This window comes from Cydia pomonella, unplaced genomic scaffold (assembly GCF_033807575.1).
Source record: "Cydia pomonella isolate Wapato2018A unplaced genomic scaffold, ilCydPomo1 PGA_scaffold_139, whole genome shotgun sequence".
Classification (NCBI taxonomy): Eukaryota; Metazoa; Arthropoda; class Insecta; order Lepidoptera; family Tortricidae; genus Cydia; species Cydia pomonella.
The window spans coordinates 27,678-49,992 of record NW_026907782.1 but is presented as its reverse complement, the minus strand read 5'-3'; the positions used below and the strand labels follow the sequence as shown (position 1 = coordinate 49,992).

The 22,315-nt window shown below is 37.2% G+C and overlaps 1 protein-coding gene across 2 annotated transcripts; it reads left to right on the top strand.

The window, feature by feature from the left end:
* Positions 1-4,672: 4,672 nt before the first annotated feature.
* LOC133533234 (nose resistant to fluoxetine protein 6-like) lies at positions 4,673-22,037 on the top strand. 2 transcript variants are annotated; one of them, XM_061872187.1, is made up of 14 exons: positions 4,673-4,832; positions 7,171-7,332; positions 7,971-8,188; positions 8,653-8,861; positions 10,257-10,345; positions 10,423-10,604; positions 13,246-13,409; positions 15,246-15,414; positions 18,000-18,193; positions 19,072-19,219; positions 19,535-19,718; positions 20,316-20,455; positions 20,675-20,784; positions 21,590-22,037. In XM_061872187.1, the coding sequence occupies exons 1-14, from the start codon at positions 4,793-4,795 to the stop codon at positions 21,666-21,668; spliced, it is 2,088 nt and encodes a 695-aa protein (XP_061728171.1). In that variant the 5' UTR covers positions 4,673-4,792; the 3' UTR covers positions 21,669-22,037. The 2 variants fall into 2 exon arrangements, with proteins under 2 accessions (XP_061728171.1, XP_061728172.1); XM_061872188.1 differs by lacking the exon at positions 4,673-4,832 and having other exon boundaries at positions 7,194-7,332; positions 7,938-8,188.
* Positions 22,038-22,315: the final 278 nt, after the last annotated feature.

The window sequence follows — 22,315 nt, the reverse complement described above, 5'->3', positions numbered from 1 at the left end:
AGTTAGTGGGGTCAGAGTTGCTACCCGATTTAAATAAAGGAGTTATTTTACTATGTTTCATTAAATCAGGAAACTCGCCGCAATCAACACTGTTGTTAAATATAATTACTAAGTCAGGCGCTATAATTTCTACTAAGGATTTGACAGCATGGACAGAGACTCCCCAGAGGTCATTCGTTTTTTTGACATTAACAGGTCTCACAAGAGTTTTGTAGATAGTGCAGTACAACAAAAACTTTTGCAGATTACGTATAATTTTGAAAACATTTTTTCAAAAAAATCAAAGTTTGATTTCACGCTGTATAAAAAATTAAAATTTACAAAATTTACAAAAAATCACCTTTTAATAGTAGAACTAAAAGTCTGCCTTCCGCATAAGGGGGAAGGAGGGGTAAAACTGCAAGGAAATAAAAAAATACAGCTGAAAATTTAGAGAAATAAAATGAATTAATGTGATGAATAATTATGGACTATGAGGGTTGATACGATGGCGCATGATACCTAAATTTTTAACCGGTTAATTAAACAGCCCGACAAAAGAGGCTTTTAGAATTTTGAGGAAAATTTAGTATGGCGGATCACAGAACTTTAGCAAATGGATAAAACAAAAATATAACACAAAAATACACAAGAAATAATTAGAACTAGATAATACTGACGTTAAAATTAAAAAAAAAATATTTCAGTGGAAACAGGGTAAAGGGGATAAATGTGGCACACGCCAATGTACCGGCAGCTGGATTCAGGTTTACTTGTGTAGAATGGATGGCGCACAAGTTGGCGACTTTAAACAAGCCGACGAGGTAAGCCTTACTCGCTTTCTGGCGAGCACGTATGGCAGCAGACCAGGCGATAACGATGAGGTTTCTTCACTTCACCACTGCTTAGCGCCGACCTGCGCACGGCTTTGGAGACCTGTCGCTTCCTGGCTAGCGCGTATGGCAACAGACCGGGCGATAACGATGAGGTTTCTTCACTTCACCACTGCTTAGCGCCGACCTGCGCACGGCTTTGGTGACCAACTGTTTATGAGAAGCCTCTCCTCTTCGAACGCCGATTTACGCGCGCCGTTGGTAGCCAACTGTTACCAGGAGCTTCTCCACCCGTGGATTTATGCGCACTTAAAAGACTTCGTGTTAACTATTAAACTGGCTATAAATTGCAAAACTGGTTTAAAACGACCCGGGAACACAAACGACTTCTCCACTCCAAATTCACAAAACAATCTGCCCAAAAAACAACTTCAATCTTCTCTTTTTCGAATATTCCATAAAAATTTAAATTCAAAATAAGCGCAAATAAGCACTTAATTTATTAGAAACGGCCAGGAATTATACGAAAAAAGGTCGGCGCTTTCTTTTTTTTTGCTAAAAGCGCCATCTAACCATCAACGCCTGAATTATGAAACCGCATAGAGAGACAACAGAAAGAGAACTGAGCCAGCTGACAACTAGAAGAAGAAGTTCAAAAATAAACCGACAGATGTTGATTATGTAGCAATTTTGCTACAATAGCTATTAATTTAATTTGTCCAAAGTCACCCCTTTTTGATGCTCAAGCTCCACGGTATTTTTAGTCTTCAGTTTATCTCTTATGGCTTCAGTTTTGGCCTCATTCGGCTTTAGTTTCCATGTAGTAAAGTACTCGTGAAGAAGATCTATTGACATTTGATGACGGGATATTACAAGATCTGTATCCTATCCTTTCTTTGAAGTAGTAAGAGACGCAGTATCGTCAACAAAACATGCTAAAGTAGTTCTAGGTTGCACAGGTATATTAATTTTAATTTTAATTTTTATATTTTTTGTTTTAATGTTAAGTTGACGATCTTTTAGTGAAAGCCTTTGTTTTATCCTTTTGTGTAAAATACTGTGTCTTTTTCTTTAAGAAATAATTAAATCTAATCTAATCTAATATATATCGTTTAAGTAAATCAGAAATAAATACGGCCCTAATATCGAACCCTGTGGACTATTCAGCTATAATAGAACATGGTTTAGAAGAAACATCTCCAATGTGCACTCTGAAGAAACGATTAGAAAGGTAAGAATCGACCATTTTTATCAGAGACATGGGTACTTGACACATGAGCATTTTATGTAGCAGCCTGCGATGCTAAACTGTATCAAAAGCTTCTTCGGTATCGAGTAAATACATCCCCGTGGACATTCCCAGATTGAGGTTGTGAGCAACTTGTTCCGCCATCCGAGCAAGTTGCTGTGTTGTCGAGTGATAGTCGTGGAAACCAAACTGCTCATTTTTTAATAAATCAGATATGGTTCGGTTTAGGCGATTGCAGATAATTTTCTTTAGCAACTTGCCTAAGCATGGTAGTAAACTGATGGGTCGGTAATTTAACGCTATAGTTGGAACTTTACCCGGTGTATTTAAAACTATGACTTTAGCAATTTTCCATTTCCCGGAAGCTTGAAATAAAAAAAGTACATAACGATTTAATAAGAAGGGCATCAATTACCCTACTTTCGGGAAATTACCCTATTCAACCTACTGGTCATACTCCTGTTCCGCAGAAATTGAAATTGAAATATCGTGATTTTACGTACGATAACATGATAATTGATACACTTACCTATTAAAAGTTATCCCATCACTTTTTTTCGCCCGATCTGTATAATTCCTACAACACTTGACCACGCATGTAGGCATATTTTCTATTTTTCTTCCACCAATTTACTCAAATGACATGTCGATCCGACTGACGGCAAATTGGTGGATGAGGGAAACGTAGTGATTATATGCTCTTTGGATGAGGGCATAGAGATAACTGTCAATGTTTGTGTGTCAAGCGTAAAAACTAGGAAATAAATAAGTAGGTGGATGATGGAATCCTAGTTGTGTTTTACCGAAACTCCGTCCGCAGAATAATTAGTCCAAGGTGTAGAATTAAGTTTTCTAGACAGATATCACATTTGTAAATAAGTCACTCTCTCGTAATCGTCTGCCTGTGCGGATGCACAATATATTTTGGCATCTTTAATATGGTATTTTATTGAGTAGTCCACGGACTTTCATCAAAATCATCATTATGTCAATCATTTCAGATATTGTGGCGTCATGCTCCATATTCGCTCCTCCGGGTTGTAGTATTCCACTGAAACTAAACTTCTTTTCATGCGGGAGTGACTGGCTTGATGTCGGTTGCCTAGACTGCAGCGGTGAATTGCTTGTTTGAGGATTGGGCTCACCACGCTATTAAATATGTCAAAGAATAAAAATACTAGCTCAACCATACTTAGGAAAGAAAACAAGATGAGAAACCAACTAGAAAAATGACGCATGGCATGGCTAAGGACACCCGAGAAAAGAAATTACGTGAGAAATATTTTTTTGTAGCAATGTCGATTGTATAGTATTTTATGCAGTAGATAATAACGAATCCATTGTTCTGATACAATTATTCTAATTATGCGAAGTAAAAAGTGTCGTAATAAAAGGATGTTGCATATTTATGTATACTGTTAATGGATAAAAGTAAGGAAATTTGACTTTATTATTAATTTATTAGTCCTGGACCTATTCACCGGTTTGATTATCAAGCAATTAATTATGTCATACTCTTCATGGATTATATTTTAGCGCTGATTTCAATGTCTTTTTTTAAATATTCCATGTTTGTCTTAACGTGTTATCATTCAATAGATGCAAAAAGTACCTATTTAATTGTTATTGTCTTCGGTTACAGAAATAGTTATGCAATAAAACTATTTAAACGACCTATATCCTATAATGTCCTTTAATATTTATTTATATCGCGTATTAAAAATACATATCGACGTTTCTACCGTTACCTTGGATCCAGAAGTCCGTCTGATAAAGGAACAAGCTAGACAGGCCTGTGAGAACATAGTGTTGAATGGTGTCGAAATTTTAGTATAGCTTTATGCTCCCTTCGGTCGTGTTTTAATTTATCGCCACTCATTTCGAATTTCCTATTTTTCGCACTTGTATCGTAATGTACTATTATTAAATTGAAAGACAAATATTTTTATGATTTATTTTAACAGCTTTAAAAAGGCCCTAGTTTATAAGATATATATTTTGTAATCTTATTTTTTGTTGTTATTAGATTGCTCTATTTTTATTTTATTTTATTTTCTCGGTATCGTCTAGCAATCCTGAGTGGTCCTTGCTCGCCCGAATTGAACTCTCAAGTTCAAATAACTATTTAACTAAAGGTAAAAGTTAAGTGTTTTACAAGGGGGCAAAATTGTTGTTTAACTGCTCGTGCTATTATTCATATCGGAGCAAACGAAAGATTCCAGAATGGAATCCTGAGCGTTGCGAAGGTTTCAAGGCACGAGGGTTAAAGTTTGCCACCGAGTGAAACACAAAATTTTTCACCACATCAACACGAGGAAAATACTTGTATTTGTAAAACATTACCAATCAAATCCAAATGAAAGTTATTGAATATTTAACATTCAAAATCATACCATTAAAGTCCATTCTACCATCCACAATGAGGAAACGACTAGAAATTTGCATCCAAATAATTACTTTGCTACTTTTGTGGATAAGATATAACTTTCTCATAAGTTTCTGTAACCTTTAATGGTGTGGTGAAAAAAGACATCCCTGTATAAGTAAACGTCAGTTCACCTAATTAACAAAGTATTTCTTTGTTTGTGATGCGCAAGAGTTAGTCGCACTTATAATAGGTGTATCTGCAGGATAAGTCGTCGCTAAACGCCGAACGTAATGCACGTCTTATTTAAGTAGTAAATAAACTTAACCAAATACTTCTTACGATAAATAGTTAAATTGGTTTAAAATGTTATTAAAAAAAAGTGTAGTGTTATTTTTTGTTTTTGGTAAGTTTTTAAAACGTTACTTTCTCGGAAGCTAAACGTGGTACTTTTTTATTTTACCTCTATCTAGAGGTTCCTGCTGAACAACACAATATTATAACCTGTGCGAAGGACGTGTGTATTTTAGTCCTTTTGATACTTAGTACGAGCAGGGACCGCAATAGTTATTAGTAGTAGTAGTAGTAGTAAACACTTTATTGTACAAAAATACATATTAAAAATAACATACAATTAGTAAGAAGTGCAAAGGCGAACTTATCCCTTTGAGGGATCTTCTTAACCTTTGAGTAGATGAGAGGAGAGAGTGAAAAGAGGGTGACAAATGCAGCAAAATGTACAACATATTTACGATACAAGTGCAAAAAATAGGAAGGGAGTTGCAAATTGCTTATTCACACATGGTAGGTATCGTACAACGTTTTATAGTACATATGGCTCTTTAAAGTTTTGACATATGCACGGAAAGTGCTCATTCCCGCACGCGTGCGGGAAAGTAGCACTATATGTTCTGTAAAATTCTTTACGTCATTTGATATTAAGATAAGCACCATGAGCATGACACATGTTAACAAAAGTAATGCTAGGTTCCAAAAAATTGTGGAAAAATATAATCAACAGAAAGCACAAAAAAGTGCCACTTACGGTGAGCAAAATTCATGGAATTTGCGTCATTTTATATTTTGTGGTATCAAATAGCAATATTGGAAGTAACAAAAAAACTTGTCTGCTAGTTCCGGTATGGCCAGAAGTGTTCGGCAGACTGTTTCAAAGGTAACGATTCGGACCCCCAATCTACAAGTTATTCTATACAAGGATGATACTAGTCGTAAATGTCAGGTATAATCTATATATATTATATGCGTATGTCCTTAATACTGACTGCCGAAACTACAAAAGCTAGGAAATTGAAATTTGCACACCAGGTCACATTTATAAAGTGTGCAAGAAATAAGAAACGATTTTGAGAAATTTAACCCCTATGAATGTTAAAAAGGAGATGAAAGTTTGTATGGGGTTCAAGGTTTATTTTAAGCTAGAAACTTCATGAAATTTTTTAAAAGAAGTATTTTATTAAAATACCTTGAATCAATACTTTAAAACCTTTTATAAAAACAATATAAGATTACAAAAAATAGATTTGAACGTTTTTTTGAATGCGGGGATTAGAATGCAAGAAAAGTAAGTACAGCGGTTTTAAAAATTCATCCCCTAAAAGGGTTAAAGAGGAGTTAAAGAGGGCTTGAAAGTTGGTTAAACGGCATTATATTATGGTCGAGAGAAAAAAGAAGTGAGTCGACATCGGCCTTGGTTTTAACAATCCCGTGGGGAAAGAAGTCGAGATATTGTCGAGTATATGACGTTATTTCGCTGCTCTTACCATTTGGTTGCAACGATTTGTGGAAACTAAAAATGAGTCAGTTTTTTGTCGCACCGATCCCGTTGGTATTGCACGGAACGCTCTCTCTTTATTATCGCTATACGTACGCCTTTTGAAATTCAAGAACAGTGGTCTCTTTAGCCGAACTGCTCAAACAGAAGCATGAGCATCAAACAATTTCAGAAGGACAGAGTTGAAGTGAGAGACAAGAGCATATCACAAAACATTTCCTCACAACTATACCCATTTTTAGGGTTCCGTAGCCAAATGGCAAAAAACGGAACCCTTATAGATTCGTCATGTCCGTCTGTCTGTCCGTTTATGTCACAGCCACTTTTTTCCGAAACTATAAATGTTCAAACTTGGTAAGTAGATGTATTCTATGAACCGCATTAAGATTTTCACACAAAAATAGAAAAAAAAAACAATAAATTTGGGGGGTTCCCCATACTTAGAACTTTAAGTCAAAAAAAATTTTTTCATCAAACCTTTACGTGTGGGGTGTCTATGGATAGGTCTTCAAAAATGATATTGAGGTTTCTAATATCGTTTTTTTCTAAACTGAATAGTTTGCGCGAGAGACACTTCCAAAATGGTAAAATGCGTGTCCCCCCCACTGTAACTTCTAAAATAAGAGAATGATAAAACTAAAAAAAATATATGATGTACATTACCATGCAAACTTCCACCGAAAATTGGTTTGAACGAGATCGAGTAAGTGTTTTTTTTTAATACGTCATAAATGGTACGGAACCCTTCATGGGCGAGTCCGACTCGCACTTGGCCGCTTTTTTTTATTTTAATACGGGGGACGCGGAGGGGTTTCACCGAGAATACCTTCGGCGGACCGGTACATAATTCAATATACTAGTAATTGTACCAAATTCAAAGGTCCATCGCAATCTCAAGTAGGTTAAAAATATAAAACCAGTAAGATATTGTTACAGTAATTTTCTTTTTCAGCCGATGGTCTTGTCAAGGAACCAATGTTAGAGATACCTAATCTGAACCACATATTTGACAATCTGTCAAAGAATGAGTGGGATGCTGATGAGGTGCCCTGCCGTGACAAAATATTTAACATTCTGGAAAATGTCAAAAACTCTACGCTATGGGCCACATGGGGTAAGTACATAAAAAGATACTTACACATTATCTTCATGTAAAAACAGCAGAAGCAGCAGTTATATACACAGGCACAACGCACATAAAACAAACATGCTTAGAATGTGAATTAAGAATTCTGTTCGGACGGAGATGCGGGCGGAGGCTTTATATAAAACGGGCTGAAATTGTTTGAATAAGAAAAAACTGACTAAGAAAACCATACTTTTAGGAAATTAAAACCTAATACATAAACTATGGCTACTTATGTACATATACATATATACATGACCGGTCTGGCCTAGAGGGTAGTGATGAAGCCGATGGTCCCGGGTTCGGATCCCGGTATGGCCGTTTATTTGTGTGATGAACACAGATATTTTGTTCCTGAGTGATGGGTGTTTTGTATGTATATACGTATGTATTTACTATTTATCTATATAGTGTATGTGTATATGTAGCATCCAAAGTACAAGCTTTGATTAGTTTGAGGCTAGGTCGTTATATGTAATATTGTCCCCAAATATTTACATTTATTTACTTATATTTATATTTTTTTATAAGATAAGTACTTTGCAAAATAGTCGTTTTTCGCTCTCTGTAATTACGAGTATCTACCTATTTAGGTACGACTGGTTGATGGCCATCTGTTGTTACAGTATGGAACTCCATCGACCAGTCGCCAACGGGCATCTTCTTCGGCGCCCGCTACCACTTGGGGAACTACGACCAGTGCCTACGTCCACCCTGGTTCGCAACACACCCGGAATTACGCACTCAATATTGTTTAGCGGAAATAGAGATGAATAAAGATGGCGTCAAGAAAATGGAAGTAGTTTCCGATCCTTACGTTAGGGCTGAGGACTATTACCTCGATGTAAGTTAAAAAAAATATTTAAAAAAACCCGACTGCACACTAAAAAAGAGGAAAACAAGCCCCACAAGAATATTGTTGTTGATATTGCAGGCGGGGACCAACAGAGGGTTACTTATAGTCAGTAATGTGCAGTCGGGTTTTTGTTTTTTTACAATAATTCATTTTTTTATTTATAACTTTTTAGTTACCCCCAAAAAACATCCTATGACACTCCCGTGATCAAGACGAATCTAACGATACCTCATACATCAAAATTCAAAATCCATCAAGCCGTTTAGGCTACAGGAGGCCACAAAGAAACAGACATACATACATACATACACTCGAAAAACATTACTCTCCTCCCTTTGGCAGTCGGGTAAAAACATTACCCTCCTCCCTTTGGCAGTCGGGTAAAAAGTTATTCGTTTTCACATAATCGATTGGGATTGATTGATTCACATAATTTTGATGTGTAATTTCAGACTAAATTATACTACGGTCGTAGTTTCTCATACATAGCACACGGGGTGTGCCTTCCCGCGGGGTGTCCGACCAAGTCCGCGGAGAAGTTTGTGAAGGCGCTCATGAGCACGGGGTACTTGCGCGCGGCCAAGGATGCAGCCATCTCTATACACCACTGTGAGGAAGCAGCGGCCCCGAGGGAATATTCTACGGGATATTACGTGTTTGTGTAAGATTTACTCATTATCTTAATACGCCGACTATTTACAGATAAAATATGTCTCAAGACTATGAGCTTTTTCAACCAAAACATAAATTATAAGTAGTGCAGAAAGCATATACTGTTTAAAAATAATTTGGAAGCAAATACCCCGAGTGGTTTTTTATACCCTTGTAGTTGGGCTATAGTTGGGCTTGCCCAGCAGGTGTAGCGCGTCAGGCATGTTTGGCGAGGCACGCACTGATGGGTTTCCTGCAATCATGCGAAAAAAGATTGCATCCCTGCTGTCGCGAGTGAGACAGTCCCAATAGCATTCTGAATGTGATTGCTGTCAAGTTTGATTGCCGGATTCTTGCTTACTGGATAGGGCCAGTAAAGAGTGTAGCTTTAAATCTTATTGATTAGCTAAATGTATATGTATATAAGTAAGTAAGTAAATATTCTTTATTGTGCACCATACATTTAAAAATAGACAGGAAATGAAAAAACACGTAAAAGTTAGGTAACAACAGACGGTCTTATCGTTAAGAAGCGATCTCTTCCAGACAACCTTTGGGTAGCAGGAAACTATGAACTTACAACATTGAACGGGTAGTGCCGATATACATATAATTCAACAAAATGAAGACGCAAACAATATAATACATACCTACATACTAATAAAATAATATATATATATATATATATTATCTTCGTAGTTTTAGTTATAGTTTTAATTTTAATCTTTCTCAGTCTAAGTACTAAGATAGTTTTAATTATTCTAATTTCGAATTTGTACACTAACACCTATGGAGTTACTTGCTTTGAAATAAAGAATTTATTATTATTATTTATATAGTGTATATTTTTGATTACAATTTAAACTAGATAAACTAGACGTAGGTTTTAGTGTTATATTCTGAAAGATTTATTTAAATTTAGTCTTAACTACCAGAGCATAACTAATTTTTGTTTTTTTCGAGCAGCAATGTAATCCGTATATCATAGTCACTTGTGAGTCTTGTGACGTGACGTCGCGTCATTAAATGTATCTTTTGAGTTAAAATAAAGTAGTGATAATAGTATCACTACTAATAGCGGACTTACATTGCTTGCTGAATTGTTTTACATGGAAAAATAAAAATTGACTATTTTTTATAAAACCTAACGTGTAACGTGTTCATTAAAGACTAAACTAAGTACTCGTAGGTTATGCGGTCGTATCAAAAATACACGCTGTATACACATTTTATTAGTAAAAAAAGCAATTCATCTAAGTGATCAAGTATCATGTATAAGTACTAATTTTCCCCATTTATAACGACGGTACGATCGTATGACAATTGACAACTTATTAAACTAGTTGTATTTGCTTTAAATAATTATCTTTATTATCGTTGTATGTTTATAACCCAATATTTCCAGGTACGCTTTCGTAGTGCTGCTGTTCATAGCTGTAGCTTCAACATACTATGTTAGCGAGTATCCAGTCACCGCTAGTTCTAACTCATTTGGTATGTACGTGGTGACTAAATTAATGAATTATTTTAGTATGCCCAGCTGTATTATATTAATTTACACGTTTTTTTAGTTAATCACGTTGCAAAATCGTTCTGCCTTCGCCGCAACTGGAATACAGTGTTAAAATCAGACAAGGATGAACTACCATGCTTGCACGGCATCCGCTTCCTGACGGCGATCATAGTCGCCTTCGTCCACTGCTTAGCAATTGCACACGGGACTTCGGTTAGCAATGGCATAGATTTTGACAGGGTAATAATACATATTCACTTACCGAAGACTTAACGTTGTGAGTTTCATCAAAGGCTGACTGATTAGAAAAGCCCTTATCGGTACGCCTTCCATCTTTATTGTAGGTGGTGCTATTTACCGTTTTTCTATTTTAGGTTTGTGCGTATGAAATCTGTGACTTTACTACTATTTAAGACCTTTGAATATACATTGGACTTGTCTATAAGTACATACAATGAAAGCATAATAAAAGCATTTTAGGCATATTCAATTATTTAGGGCCGTCATTTAGTGAGTATTCTGAGGTGTCAAAAAAATCATTTAATGCTTTTATTGTGTTAGGGATAGGAAAGTGATCAAAAAGGCCTATTTTACGTTTTATAGTTATAAATAGCGGTAAAGAAGTTGTTTTATTAAATCTCTATATAATACATTTTCTACCCATGGTCGATTACCGAATGAAAGGGTGGATTGCTGAGCTTGCGGGTAACTCGAAATATCAGAACATAGTTAACAACACTTGAAATTAAACAAAAACTTGTAGCGATACAAATAACATTAGTACTTGTGAGGCTCGCGGATTCGAATCCTTTTTGCTCGCGCATTTACCTACTACCTGTCTCGCTCAGTGTACCGACCGACCCGAGCGGCGCCCGGCCCCACGTTGGGCGCCAGTATGTGGGAAAGGGAATGAGACGCCAACTGGTTACCAGTGGTTGATTGGTTTTATCATACAATAGAATAGTATCAATTCATAGAAGAGAAGTACTTAGCTACAAAACATATAACGTACGTAGACGATCGGTCCGGCCTGTTCGGTAGTGGTTGGTATTGGCCTATGAAGCCAATAGTCTAGCAGTGGCAGCATGGTTCCATTTTTATCGCTTGTCACTGTGCCCGTCATTTTCGCACTTACATACTTGCTAGAACGTGACACTGACAGATGATAAACAACTGACCATCTTAGTCCTGCTGTAACTGAAAATGGTTACAGCAGGCAAATGGCAACAGTATCCTGAACGCGTCGTTGTACTTACTGTATACGCATGGCATTCATAGTACGCTGCACTGACCTATTACACCGCACTACCCTGCGCTTGCGTTTAATGTCCGCGTCGTCAAGTAAATTGTAGGTGGCCAAGTGCCTAGATATTTGAAGGAATAAACCCTCCTAAAGCCGGGCAAGACTTGAGGTCGGGTTAGCAATGAACATGTCAAAGACTAAGCTCATGACCAATAGTGCACCAATAGGAGTAGAAGTGGACGGGGGAGAAATATGTCCATGAGTATATATACCTGGGCCAAATAGTATCCTTCCAGGCGCGGCAAGATAAAGAAGTTGCAAGACGGACCGAGAATGCCTGGAGGAGCTTTTGGTCCATAAAAGAGCACATGAAGGGAAACCTCCCTATATCACTAAAAGAAAACTCATGGACATGTGCATTCTCCCCATCCTCACCTACGGAGCACAGACTTGGTCTTTGACAAAAGTTCAAAAAACCAAACTCAAGGTTTGTCAGCGAGCTATGGAGCGTAGTATTCTGAGCGTGAAGTTAACCGATCGCATTAAAAATACAATACTACGCTCCAAAACTGGAATAACTGATGTAGCTGAAAGTGCCGCTAAGCTCAAATGGGACTGGGCAGGGCACGTCTGCCGTATGCCGGATGACCTGTGGGCCAAAACAGCCACCTGTTGGGTCCCACAGGTTGTAAGGCGTCACGGTAGACCTCGTTGGAGATGGCGGGACGAACTTGATGCCTTCGACAGAGACTGGTGGGAGACTTCCGAGGATAGGGACACGGGGAAGAATAAGAGAGAGGCCTTTGCCCAGCAGTGGGACAATATGGGCTCATAATCATAATAAACTCTCCTCAGCTTTACGCTACTCAGACGGATCCAAACGAACGAATGATTATCGATGTGTGGGTTTCATTTGACACCCTTCCTTTCGTCGCCGCCGTCGTTTTGGGGAAGACTGTGCGTTCTGGATACCGATTTTTAAATTTCGAGCGCTCGATTTCGTCACTCGAATATCTGTGGAAAACGGCGAAATGCTATTTTTTAAATACGAGCGATAGACATTAGAAATATTGTAAATAATAACACGGATATTTGTTTCTGAGTCATGGGTGTTTTCTATGTATTTATAATTATATATTATATACATATATCGTTGTCTAGGTACCTACAACACAAGCCTTATTGAACTTACTGTGGGACTTAGTCAATTTGTGTAATAAATTTGTGTAGTTTTGTACGAAAATGGCAGTTGGATTGGGCAGATTCTTAACTAGTTTCAGTATATTTGTCAATCGAATTGTCGCTTTAGTACCTGGAACGTAAAAACAAAAGTTGGGTTTAAGCTCTAGAGGTGAAATGGCAGTCACTTCCGTGAAAACTAGTGCCTGTTCTAGTTCATGGGATTCGGTTACCGAGCCGACACCAGTTCATTTAGTGAGCCATGGCAAAAAGCCGGGATAACGGGATTCAAGTATCATGTTTTAGTTTCGTACTATAATTACGTGACAGTATTGTCAGCATAACAAAAACCATAAAATAGCACTGGCACGCCCTCAAATCCTACGACTCTTCTCTTTCCGCACATACTCTATAATCCACATACTGATAATATAAAAAGATCATATCGTATATTTTCAGATGGCAACGGATAAACCAGCAATGGCGCTTGTGACGACTCATTTTGATTTATTAGTGGACACATTCTTCTCATTTTCTGGACTTCTAATGGGAAAAAGTCTCGCCACGTTGGATATAACCAAACCATACAGTTTATTGAAGAATATTATAAAACGATATATAAGGTAACACACACATATATATATATATATATATATATATATATATATACATTATTGCAAAGGTCGGGGAAGAAGGGCTTGCCGGCCGAATGGATATAGAACTACCGCAACTGCAATCTATTTCATAAATGCCAGGTGACTGGAACCGAATAACGTCTTTTGGTGACTTTAGGCTCTCTGCGACTTTGGATAAAGGTGTGTATAGTGTATACCTACCGTCTTTATAGAGTACTTCCCAAATATTGTGTTAATTTCATCCGTAATCCCTTTTACATACGGCAGAAATGCCGGTTGTCTGCTGGAGACATCAGGACGTTTCCCTTTTGCTTTCCGTCTTGGTTGCCACTTAGGGTGCCGTACGCAAAGGGTCAAACGGGACCCTATTGGTATTGGTATTCGCGGGCTTGGTTTCCACAACTCGACGTCGTAATTCGCGCCTATTTTGCGTGATGGTGGGTTGACGGCACTACTCTTGCCAACCCAACTCTACCAGGAAGCCTAGCAGACCCTTGATGTTGCCGACGACTTCTGGGAGAGACCCCGGAGAACCGAGGTATTGTGCCCGGTATTCTGCCACCCCTGGGCATTCAAGAATGACGTGGGCGGCTGTCTCCTCCTCCTCCATGCACGCTCTGCAGAGGGGGCTATCTGTAACACGTAGGGTTAGTAGGTGTTTGTTTAGTGGGGCGTGGCCGGTTATGGCCCCAGTCAAAAGTCGGAGCTGTGGCCTCTTCAGCTGTCTCAGCCTTCTCGACAAACCGGGGTCGATTGTCGGGAGGGCCTCCTTCGCCTGCCTGCACGTGCCTAGGTTAGACCAGTACTGTTGGTGTTTTACCTTGGTGTTGCGTCTCAGCATGTTCCGGAGCCAGGCATAAGGCAGAGGTATGATTGGCTCCGGTCCTGCCACCCTCAGTTCCGAGCCACCTCTCGCCAACATGTCGGCTGCATCGTTCCCTCGCTGTGTCCCTTGATCCAATGCAGAGTTACGCTGGTGGTGGTGCTTACCTCTGACAGAGCCTTGTAGCATTCGTAGATTAGCCCTGAGGTCAAAGTATAACTTTGCAGAGCTTGTAGTACTGACCAACTATAAGAGAGTATGCGGATGGGGTAGTCCACTACTTTCCTTGAGACGATTGCGTGTGCTGCCATTATGATGCCCATACATTCTGCCTGGAAGACTGTATTGTGGGCACCTAGTGGTGTTGAGATATGTACATATGTTTAGGTCCTCTGAGAATACTCCCGCGCCAACAAATGGGACCCTATTACTGAGACTTCACTGTCCGTCCGTCCGTCTGTCACCAGGCTGTATCTCATGAACCGTGATAGCTAGACAGTTGAAATTTTGACAGATGATGTATTTCTGTTGCCGCTATAACAACAAATACTAAAAACAGAATAAAATAAATATAGGGAGGCTCCCATATAACAAACAGTTTTTTGCCGTTTTATGGTACGGAACCCTTCGTGCGCGAGTCCGACTCGCACTTGGCCGGTTTTTATTTAGCTATACCCATTCCTCCTTAGTACCTTCTGAAACGTCGAAACGTCGAATGTAAATTTTAAAACTTAATTATACGCGATTTAATCCCCTGTTATTATTAATAGTCCTCTTCACAATATCCCAAATATTGTGAAGAGACAATATCCCATATCGGCAAATATGGATACTAGTGATTGTGTACTACTTAGAAAGATTCTCGACCGGTCTAGACAGCAACCCAATGATCGAAGATGGTCTTGTTTCAATCGCTATCATAAACTAGTGTGAAGTGGAGCCACTAGACATTGTATACAACAACCCTCAGACCAGACTTCCAGAATGCATTTCTTTTACAGACTGGTCGTGCTTTTAGCCGTGACCATGTTCTACCTGGCCCATATCTCAAAACATATTGATGACGGCCCTGTCTACCCCAAGATAGCTTTCTACGAGCAACAGATGTGCGAGAAGAACTGGTTGCCGGCATTACTAATGGTTGGGAATTATTACAACACATTAGAAATGGTACGTACAAACAGCAACACTCTTAACTGTCCATTGGTGGACTTACGCCTTTTGTAATAAGGTCCACTGATGGACAGTTAATGGTGTGGACGATGGTACTAACATTTTTTTTACCCTAGGCTAGGTATGAAGTAGATTTAGATCGGGATAATATCACACCATAAAATGGGCCTACTTTGCTCCCCACTGGGTAATTATAATGCTCCAACAGTTTTGATATATGAAAACATTCAAAACTAGCTATATGACAACCTCATTTCAGTGTTACAACTTTAAAGGACGACTCACGCTAGAACAGGCTGAGGTAACCGACACTTCATTTTCTATGACAGGTGACCGGTGATCACGTCATGCTTTCTATCAGTAGCAGCGCGTGAAAATTCTGGCTAGGGAACTCGGAACAAAAAAAAAACACCTTAACATGATGTACTTTTTTTCGTGATAAAAGTGAGGCGTGCGCTAGGTGTGTCCTTGGGCGCGACCTTTTGCAGTTAGTGTATAAACCACCTTTGCCATACCACGTCAAGCTTAGCTTCACTTCTCGCGCCTGCTATGATTAGTGCTTTAGTAAATCGTGTTATCAATTCCAAGGTAATGTAATACGTAGTGTTATCATAATGGATATATTTTTAATTTCAAAGATGATATATAAGTTTGGTAAACCAAACTGTAGCAATAATTTTTAGGCAAGCCGGTGGGAATCGAGTTGTATGGACCCGCCGCCCCTGCTTTGTATAGAAAACGTAGTGTTGGATACCTCGGCTTGGACCCGGGCCGTTTTAAAGTGAGATCCTTAAATCGACATATAGGTAGGTATAACACTTACCACAGTGTATTAATTTTAAAATTTAAATTAAATTTCGAATTTTGTAGCAAAGTACAACATGAAGACCGGTGAAAATATTTCCTCTAGGGAGCGAAATTTTGGTGCAGCTGTCAGACGTAGGTATGATTATTACGTCAAGTTAAATATAGAGTGTTTTTTTCTAGATTTTTAATTTAGATAATGACTAGTATTTGGCGTCTTTACTTTACCAATATTATGTGGCAACCAATACCAGTACTGTGCAAAGTCTCAATATACAGATAATCATGGTAAATACCATTTCATTCATCCATCCATTCCATTCTAAATTTTACCATCTCTACCAATAAATCGGAAACCAAAATTATGTAAGTCTAATGGCAATAATCCACAAATTCTGAGTTTATGCGTCAGCAATGCAACTATGATCAGAACTCTGTAGCAAACTAGTTTAAATGTAGCAAAAAAATAAGCAGGAGTTACTAAAAACCCTTAACTATAATCTTATGGCCATAGGGTTTTAGGCTTAACTATGTTAAAAATTAAGGATATCCTTTTAATAAGCTTACCATTCAAATATTGTAACCCTACAACAGGGTTACTTTATTATAAGGTAACCAAATCAATTGGGTTGAGTTTGTAAATAAGAAACATTTTTAATAACAAACAATAAAATCTACATTATCATTAATGCATTGGAATGAACGCAATGCAATGAATCATGGGGGTGTCACACTGTCGCAATGTTGTTTAATATTACATTCATTATTGCAGAGGCACCTACCGGAAAGGGCAATTCGTGGATGAGTTTCGATTTTGACGACGCGAAGTGGAGTCCGACAAAGAAGACGAATCCGCGAATTGCTGTTCCTGTCGAAGCATATATAAGGCTTTTCTCCAAACACGCGAGGAAATAAGAAAAAATAATATTAATTTAAGCGTCAACCAGCGTTCAAATTTCAAATCGAACCTTCACATAAAAAACGCCAAAAACAATTTTCCGCTTTAATTATTTTTTAAAAAGTCAAAGGCACAACTATTCTTTCATTCAGTATCATTCAATATTCGCTCATTCAATATAATTGTGCAACATAAACTGTATTTGCACGCATGAGATCCTTAAAAAAAATATAAAAGTTTTAGAGTCTTTGATTTTATTAACAATAAGCTGTATTCGCACGATCTTACACGAACACGACTCTATCCTATAAAATTTGAAATGATGCTGACCGGGTCGTGCAGACGCAGCCCGCGGCTATATATTGTTTACGTTTTTCTTAGTGGATACATGTTTTTAAAACGTAAAAAACAATATAGTAATAACTCTCTTACCGCACAACAATGGTCTGAATTTTTTTTATTCTAGTTTCACCGTAATGCAGAACTTCCCGTACTATTTTTGCTACAATAAGGTGAACATTTCCGAGCATATTGGAGAAAGAAAACATTATATATGTGCATTTGCGTAATTTTGACGTCGACGGTTTTATAGTTTCGAATTTTCTATTCAGACCCAATTTTCCTGCTCAGCTTGTATTTGTTTACAGCAGACAATAAACTTAAGACATGTTTTTATGTTATCCAAGAAATACTTTATAAGAATATAAGTCACCAAGTACAACAAGTAGCAATTTGCCAATTTAAACTACCTATGACCTCTAAATAGTACTGGTACTAATAGACCGTCACGTCTTATTTGCTCAAGAAGCACATAAAGTGCCATAGATAAACAAATTAATTCAATAATTAATAATGAAAACCTGGGTATACCTACTTCCAGTGCCACCCAGCCACTTGGTACATCCCCTGCGACTTCCATATGCACGTAATAACGCTGGTCCTTCTGTACGTGTACCGCAAAAACTCACGTATCGGCACAGCAGCTGCCACCATAGTGTTGGTGATCAGTTTCATAATGCCCATGATCATCATATACGTCTATGATTTACCAGCAATTCTAGCCTACGATCTTGGGTGAGTTTTTTATTAATTTTAATTTTGAATTTTATTGCTGCGTGCGAGCACCTCTACGGCCAAGGAATTTGATTTCTGTATCGTTTTGGTACCTTATCATAGTGACAATACCTATATTATGAGATCCCCAACGCAATTAATATTGATTGTCACCGTGACAAGATACTAAATGCTATATAAATTAAATTCCGTGACTGTATCTCTGTTAAATATATTACAGCGCACACTACGCACAGAAAGAAATATCTACATGTGTTCTTAATCACTACAGTTAATAAGAGATTGAATAATGAATGCCTATTAGAAATGGTGGACATGACTCTCCTTAGGTTTATCTCTCGCTCTCTCTTTCTTCTCAGATATCTCTGCACTGTAAGTACGTCTTTTTACTAAGGGAAGACTTAACCGATCATGTTTTATAGTTTTGATTGAAAGTGTTTATATATTTTAAATGTGTACTTGCACGATGTTTTCATATTTGTACAGTATAAATGGTGCTACTTTACCACACTAGTGCGATAATTAGCACATTACGTAACTAAGTCGAAAACTTAAAGGGCATATGTACCTACTGTAAAGCGTTTTACGATACATGTGCGAATGCGAACTCGCAACTCTTGTCGATGTATCCTAGTTCAGGTATTTGTAAACCACTTTTCTCTCATAACAATTCTTAGTCTTTAAGAGCAACCACTGTACAACACTTTTTTCAGTAAAGTATTTGTATGTAATAAGTAAACTGAATAATGTCCCTTATTTGCTTGCTATCAGTTCTGGAAGAGGATTATTCTATTCTACGAGTCCCTACTCGTAGTTTGTTCACTCGCGTTTCATCTCCAAAATATAAAGTTAATATTAAAATTATAATCATATTTCAGGGTGGAAATAAACATTAGACCTAACTCCACCTTTAGGAAATTCTACATAAAAACACACAACAGGATGGGCCCTTACGCGATTGGTTTGGCTGCCGGCTACCTCATGTCTATCTACAAGCCCAAGGATTACAGAAAATTCTTGTCTAAAGTAAGTAACCATATTTCAATGCCTGCTTCTAATAAACAAGCTTACAAATTCCAAATTCTTAATTCCCACCTAGACCAACTAAACAAAAAAAAAACACAGTTCGAACTTCGCTCGTGCCTAACTAATATAATGTAACAAATAATGGAAAGGTTACAATATGCATACAAAATATCTGTTTTATAACATATTTTGCCAAGATAAGAATTAGTACGAATTAAGGGGTTAAGCGTTCGAAAGCAGTTGAAGGGCTTTTGATTTGTTTGTCAAGTATATAGGTCCATTTACCAAACTGTTATTTCTTTTTAACCATTTCAGACGGTGTCATTCCTAGGTACTTATGTCTCCTTGAATCTAATACTCGTCCTACTGGCGTTGGGTCATCTATGCTTAGTGTACAGAATCCACGGATGGCTGGCATGCATCTTCGCGGCTTTCGACAGAAATCTCTTTGCCGTAGCTGTTTTAGGTGTCGTTATCTTTTGCACTTACGGCCAAGTTCGTAAGTGATCCACTATATCTAATTAAATTATATATAATTTTAATGTTAAAGGATATTGTGTTACGTAGAACAGATTCTTACTACAATTTACAATTTTAACATATCAAAAACCCTACTTTATCGATAAACGCTTATCTTTATCTTTTTCCTATTTATCCATTTGTTCACTCTATATTAATTTATGTCTTTCGTTTTCTTGTCTGTTACCTTTCGTAATTTTTCTCACTTGATGGTATACACATATTCACACACGCTGAGATAAGGCCATTTCGTAGCACTTTATACTTCCTCTGTTTTTGTTATATAATGTAATTTGTTTTGTTTGTGTTTACGAATAAAAATAGTTCTTTTCTATTATATTCTTATTATAACATTTAGTGTGATGTTTGGCCTTTGCGTAACAATTTTACGTAGCACTTACGTTTGATTAAGATACTTACGTAAATTTGGTGTCGCATGAGGAAAAAATAGTGGCCTGTTGCAAATAAATATAAAAGCGTGATTTTCTGGACTATGATACCAAGTAGAGATACAAGATACGATACATACTTATAATTATAAGATAATAATTGTACATGTTACCATTCTTGCCCACAGCCCTCATCAACCCGTTCCTCAGCTGGTCTGTGTTCGCGCCACTCAGTAAGCTATCGTACGGAATATATGTCATACACATAACGCTCCTATATCAAACCTCTTCCATGAGAGATAATATGAAACATCATCTGTTTGAAACTGTAAGTAGTTATTTTAATGTCTATTGATAAATATATTTCCACATTTTGTAATATAAGATAAGCTTCTCTTACATATTCGATACTTATTACTTTCTATCGAATACCTTGTAGATCGAGTCAACTTTGACAAAAGTTAATGTTCTTATAAGTATGTAAACGTCCTAGTGCTCTATATGCTAATTTCATTATATAATATCTTAGGTATGTTTTTAATTTTAGCTAATAAATACTCTTGGGGTGGTGGTAGTGTCGCTGCTGCTGAGTCTGATGGTTTGGCTACTCGCTGAGGCACCTCTCGTCAACATCACGAGCCCATACCTCAACACCAAGTAAGTTTTATCGTAATACCTAAAAGGGCTAAGAATAAGCCTAGGGTTCGTCTAAGCTAACTCTGCGCCAAATGTGACAGAATAACGTGGAATGTCATTTTGTCCCTATTAAAGAAAATAAATACACGTCATATTCATTTGATACTTATTATATTTCCACACTTTGGTATTACAAATGTCTTGCAGAGTTAATTTGGTATTACTCTCAAATAATTACCAAACTTGTATTGGGTCTATTTCTTTCACTTAAAAAAAATGATGGCCCCTTTTAAAAGTTTACCTATTCACGTACATTTTGTATGTATATTTCAGTTTCACACATTGTTACTACTTGTTACCTTAACTACGTAAATACTTATATGGTATTTGCAGTTTGCTAACATATGAACACATTAGGTATAGCCGGTATGTAGAGCCGATCTTATGATGCAGTCAAAAGAATGAATGAAATGTTTTATTCCAGAAATAATTTCATAGGTACAATAAAATTCAGTTCAAATTTTAATTTATTTAAACTAAAGTCTACATAAAAAGCGGTAGCCAATTCAATTCCTAGATGAGAAAATGCCACCATAACGAGTTAATGTTTTCAATAAAAGTATCGAGGAGGAATTGATAGACGTGCAACAGGTTAGGTGAAGTCAGAAATAAAAACAAGAAGAGAACAAGAACTTGTTGTGAATTTGAAGAAAAAAGTGGTTTAATTTAAATATAAGATTGAAGGAATAAAATCAAACAAATATAGGTATCTTTGTTTTATTGCGTTGTTTACACATACAAAATTAAAGTCTTCTTTTGTTTACAGAGGCCCTGCCAAGGAGAAAGTTGAAATATCGAGGAACAGTTTTCATCAAAATGACACAAGTAAATCAAAAAGCATGTGATTGGTTCTGCTTCCTTGCTCTGTTCTCTTGTATTAGAGGCATTTCCTGCATTTCCACCATACGATTGCCGTCATACATTAGCGAATAAATTTTTACCTTTGTTAATTTAAGCACCTTTCAATTTGTGAAAAAGTTGTGATTTCCTCGACGGCGAATGCGATGGAGAATTGTAAGGGAAAAATTCAAGGAGCTGGTGGCTTAGCAACATCAAGTTTCTTGGAGCGTTGGAGCCACGAGGCTCAGAAGTCAAACTGCGGTCCGATAATTACTTATGCATACGACGCTGGTCTAGAGACCCAGAACTGTAACATTACGTCTTCATTACATAGACATTAATTTTATTTTATTTATTAAACACTTTCATTTCGGCCAAGTCATTTACTCGTATATAGTATATACACAATAATTATATTTGACAAATTCATAAATTGCCCCCAGCGATACCTACACAGGCTACATAAATTACGTAGTTTAGTTTTACTATGTAATCAGACAATGTTGAAGAAATTATAAGTAAAATACGTTTAAGAAGCCAAAATAATGTCAATCATTTTGTGGCTAAAATAATTATGTAAGTATCCCAAAATGTTGAAACATATTAAGAGTTTTATGTTTTTTTTTTCATTTCGATTAAAAATAGGAGTTTT

Excerpts from the sequence above, each read along its gene's own strand:
- LOC133533234 (XM_061872187.1), top strand. The coding sequence starts at position 4,793 with ATGTTATTAAAAAAAAGTGTAGTGTTATTTTTTGTTTTTG. Across the intron at positions 10,605-13,245 it reads ATGGCATAGATTTTGACAGG|ATGGCAACGGATAAACCAGC; the intron begins GTAATAATACAT and ends GTATATTTTCAG. Across the intron at positions 20,785-21,589 it reads AGCCCATACCTCAACACCAA|AGGCCCTGCCAAGGAGAAAG; the intron begins GTAAGTTTTATC and ends TTTTGTTTACAG.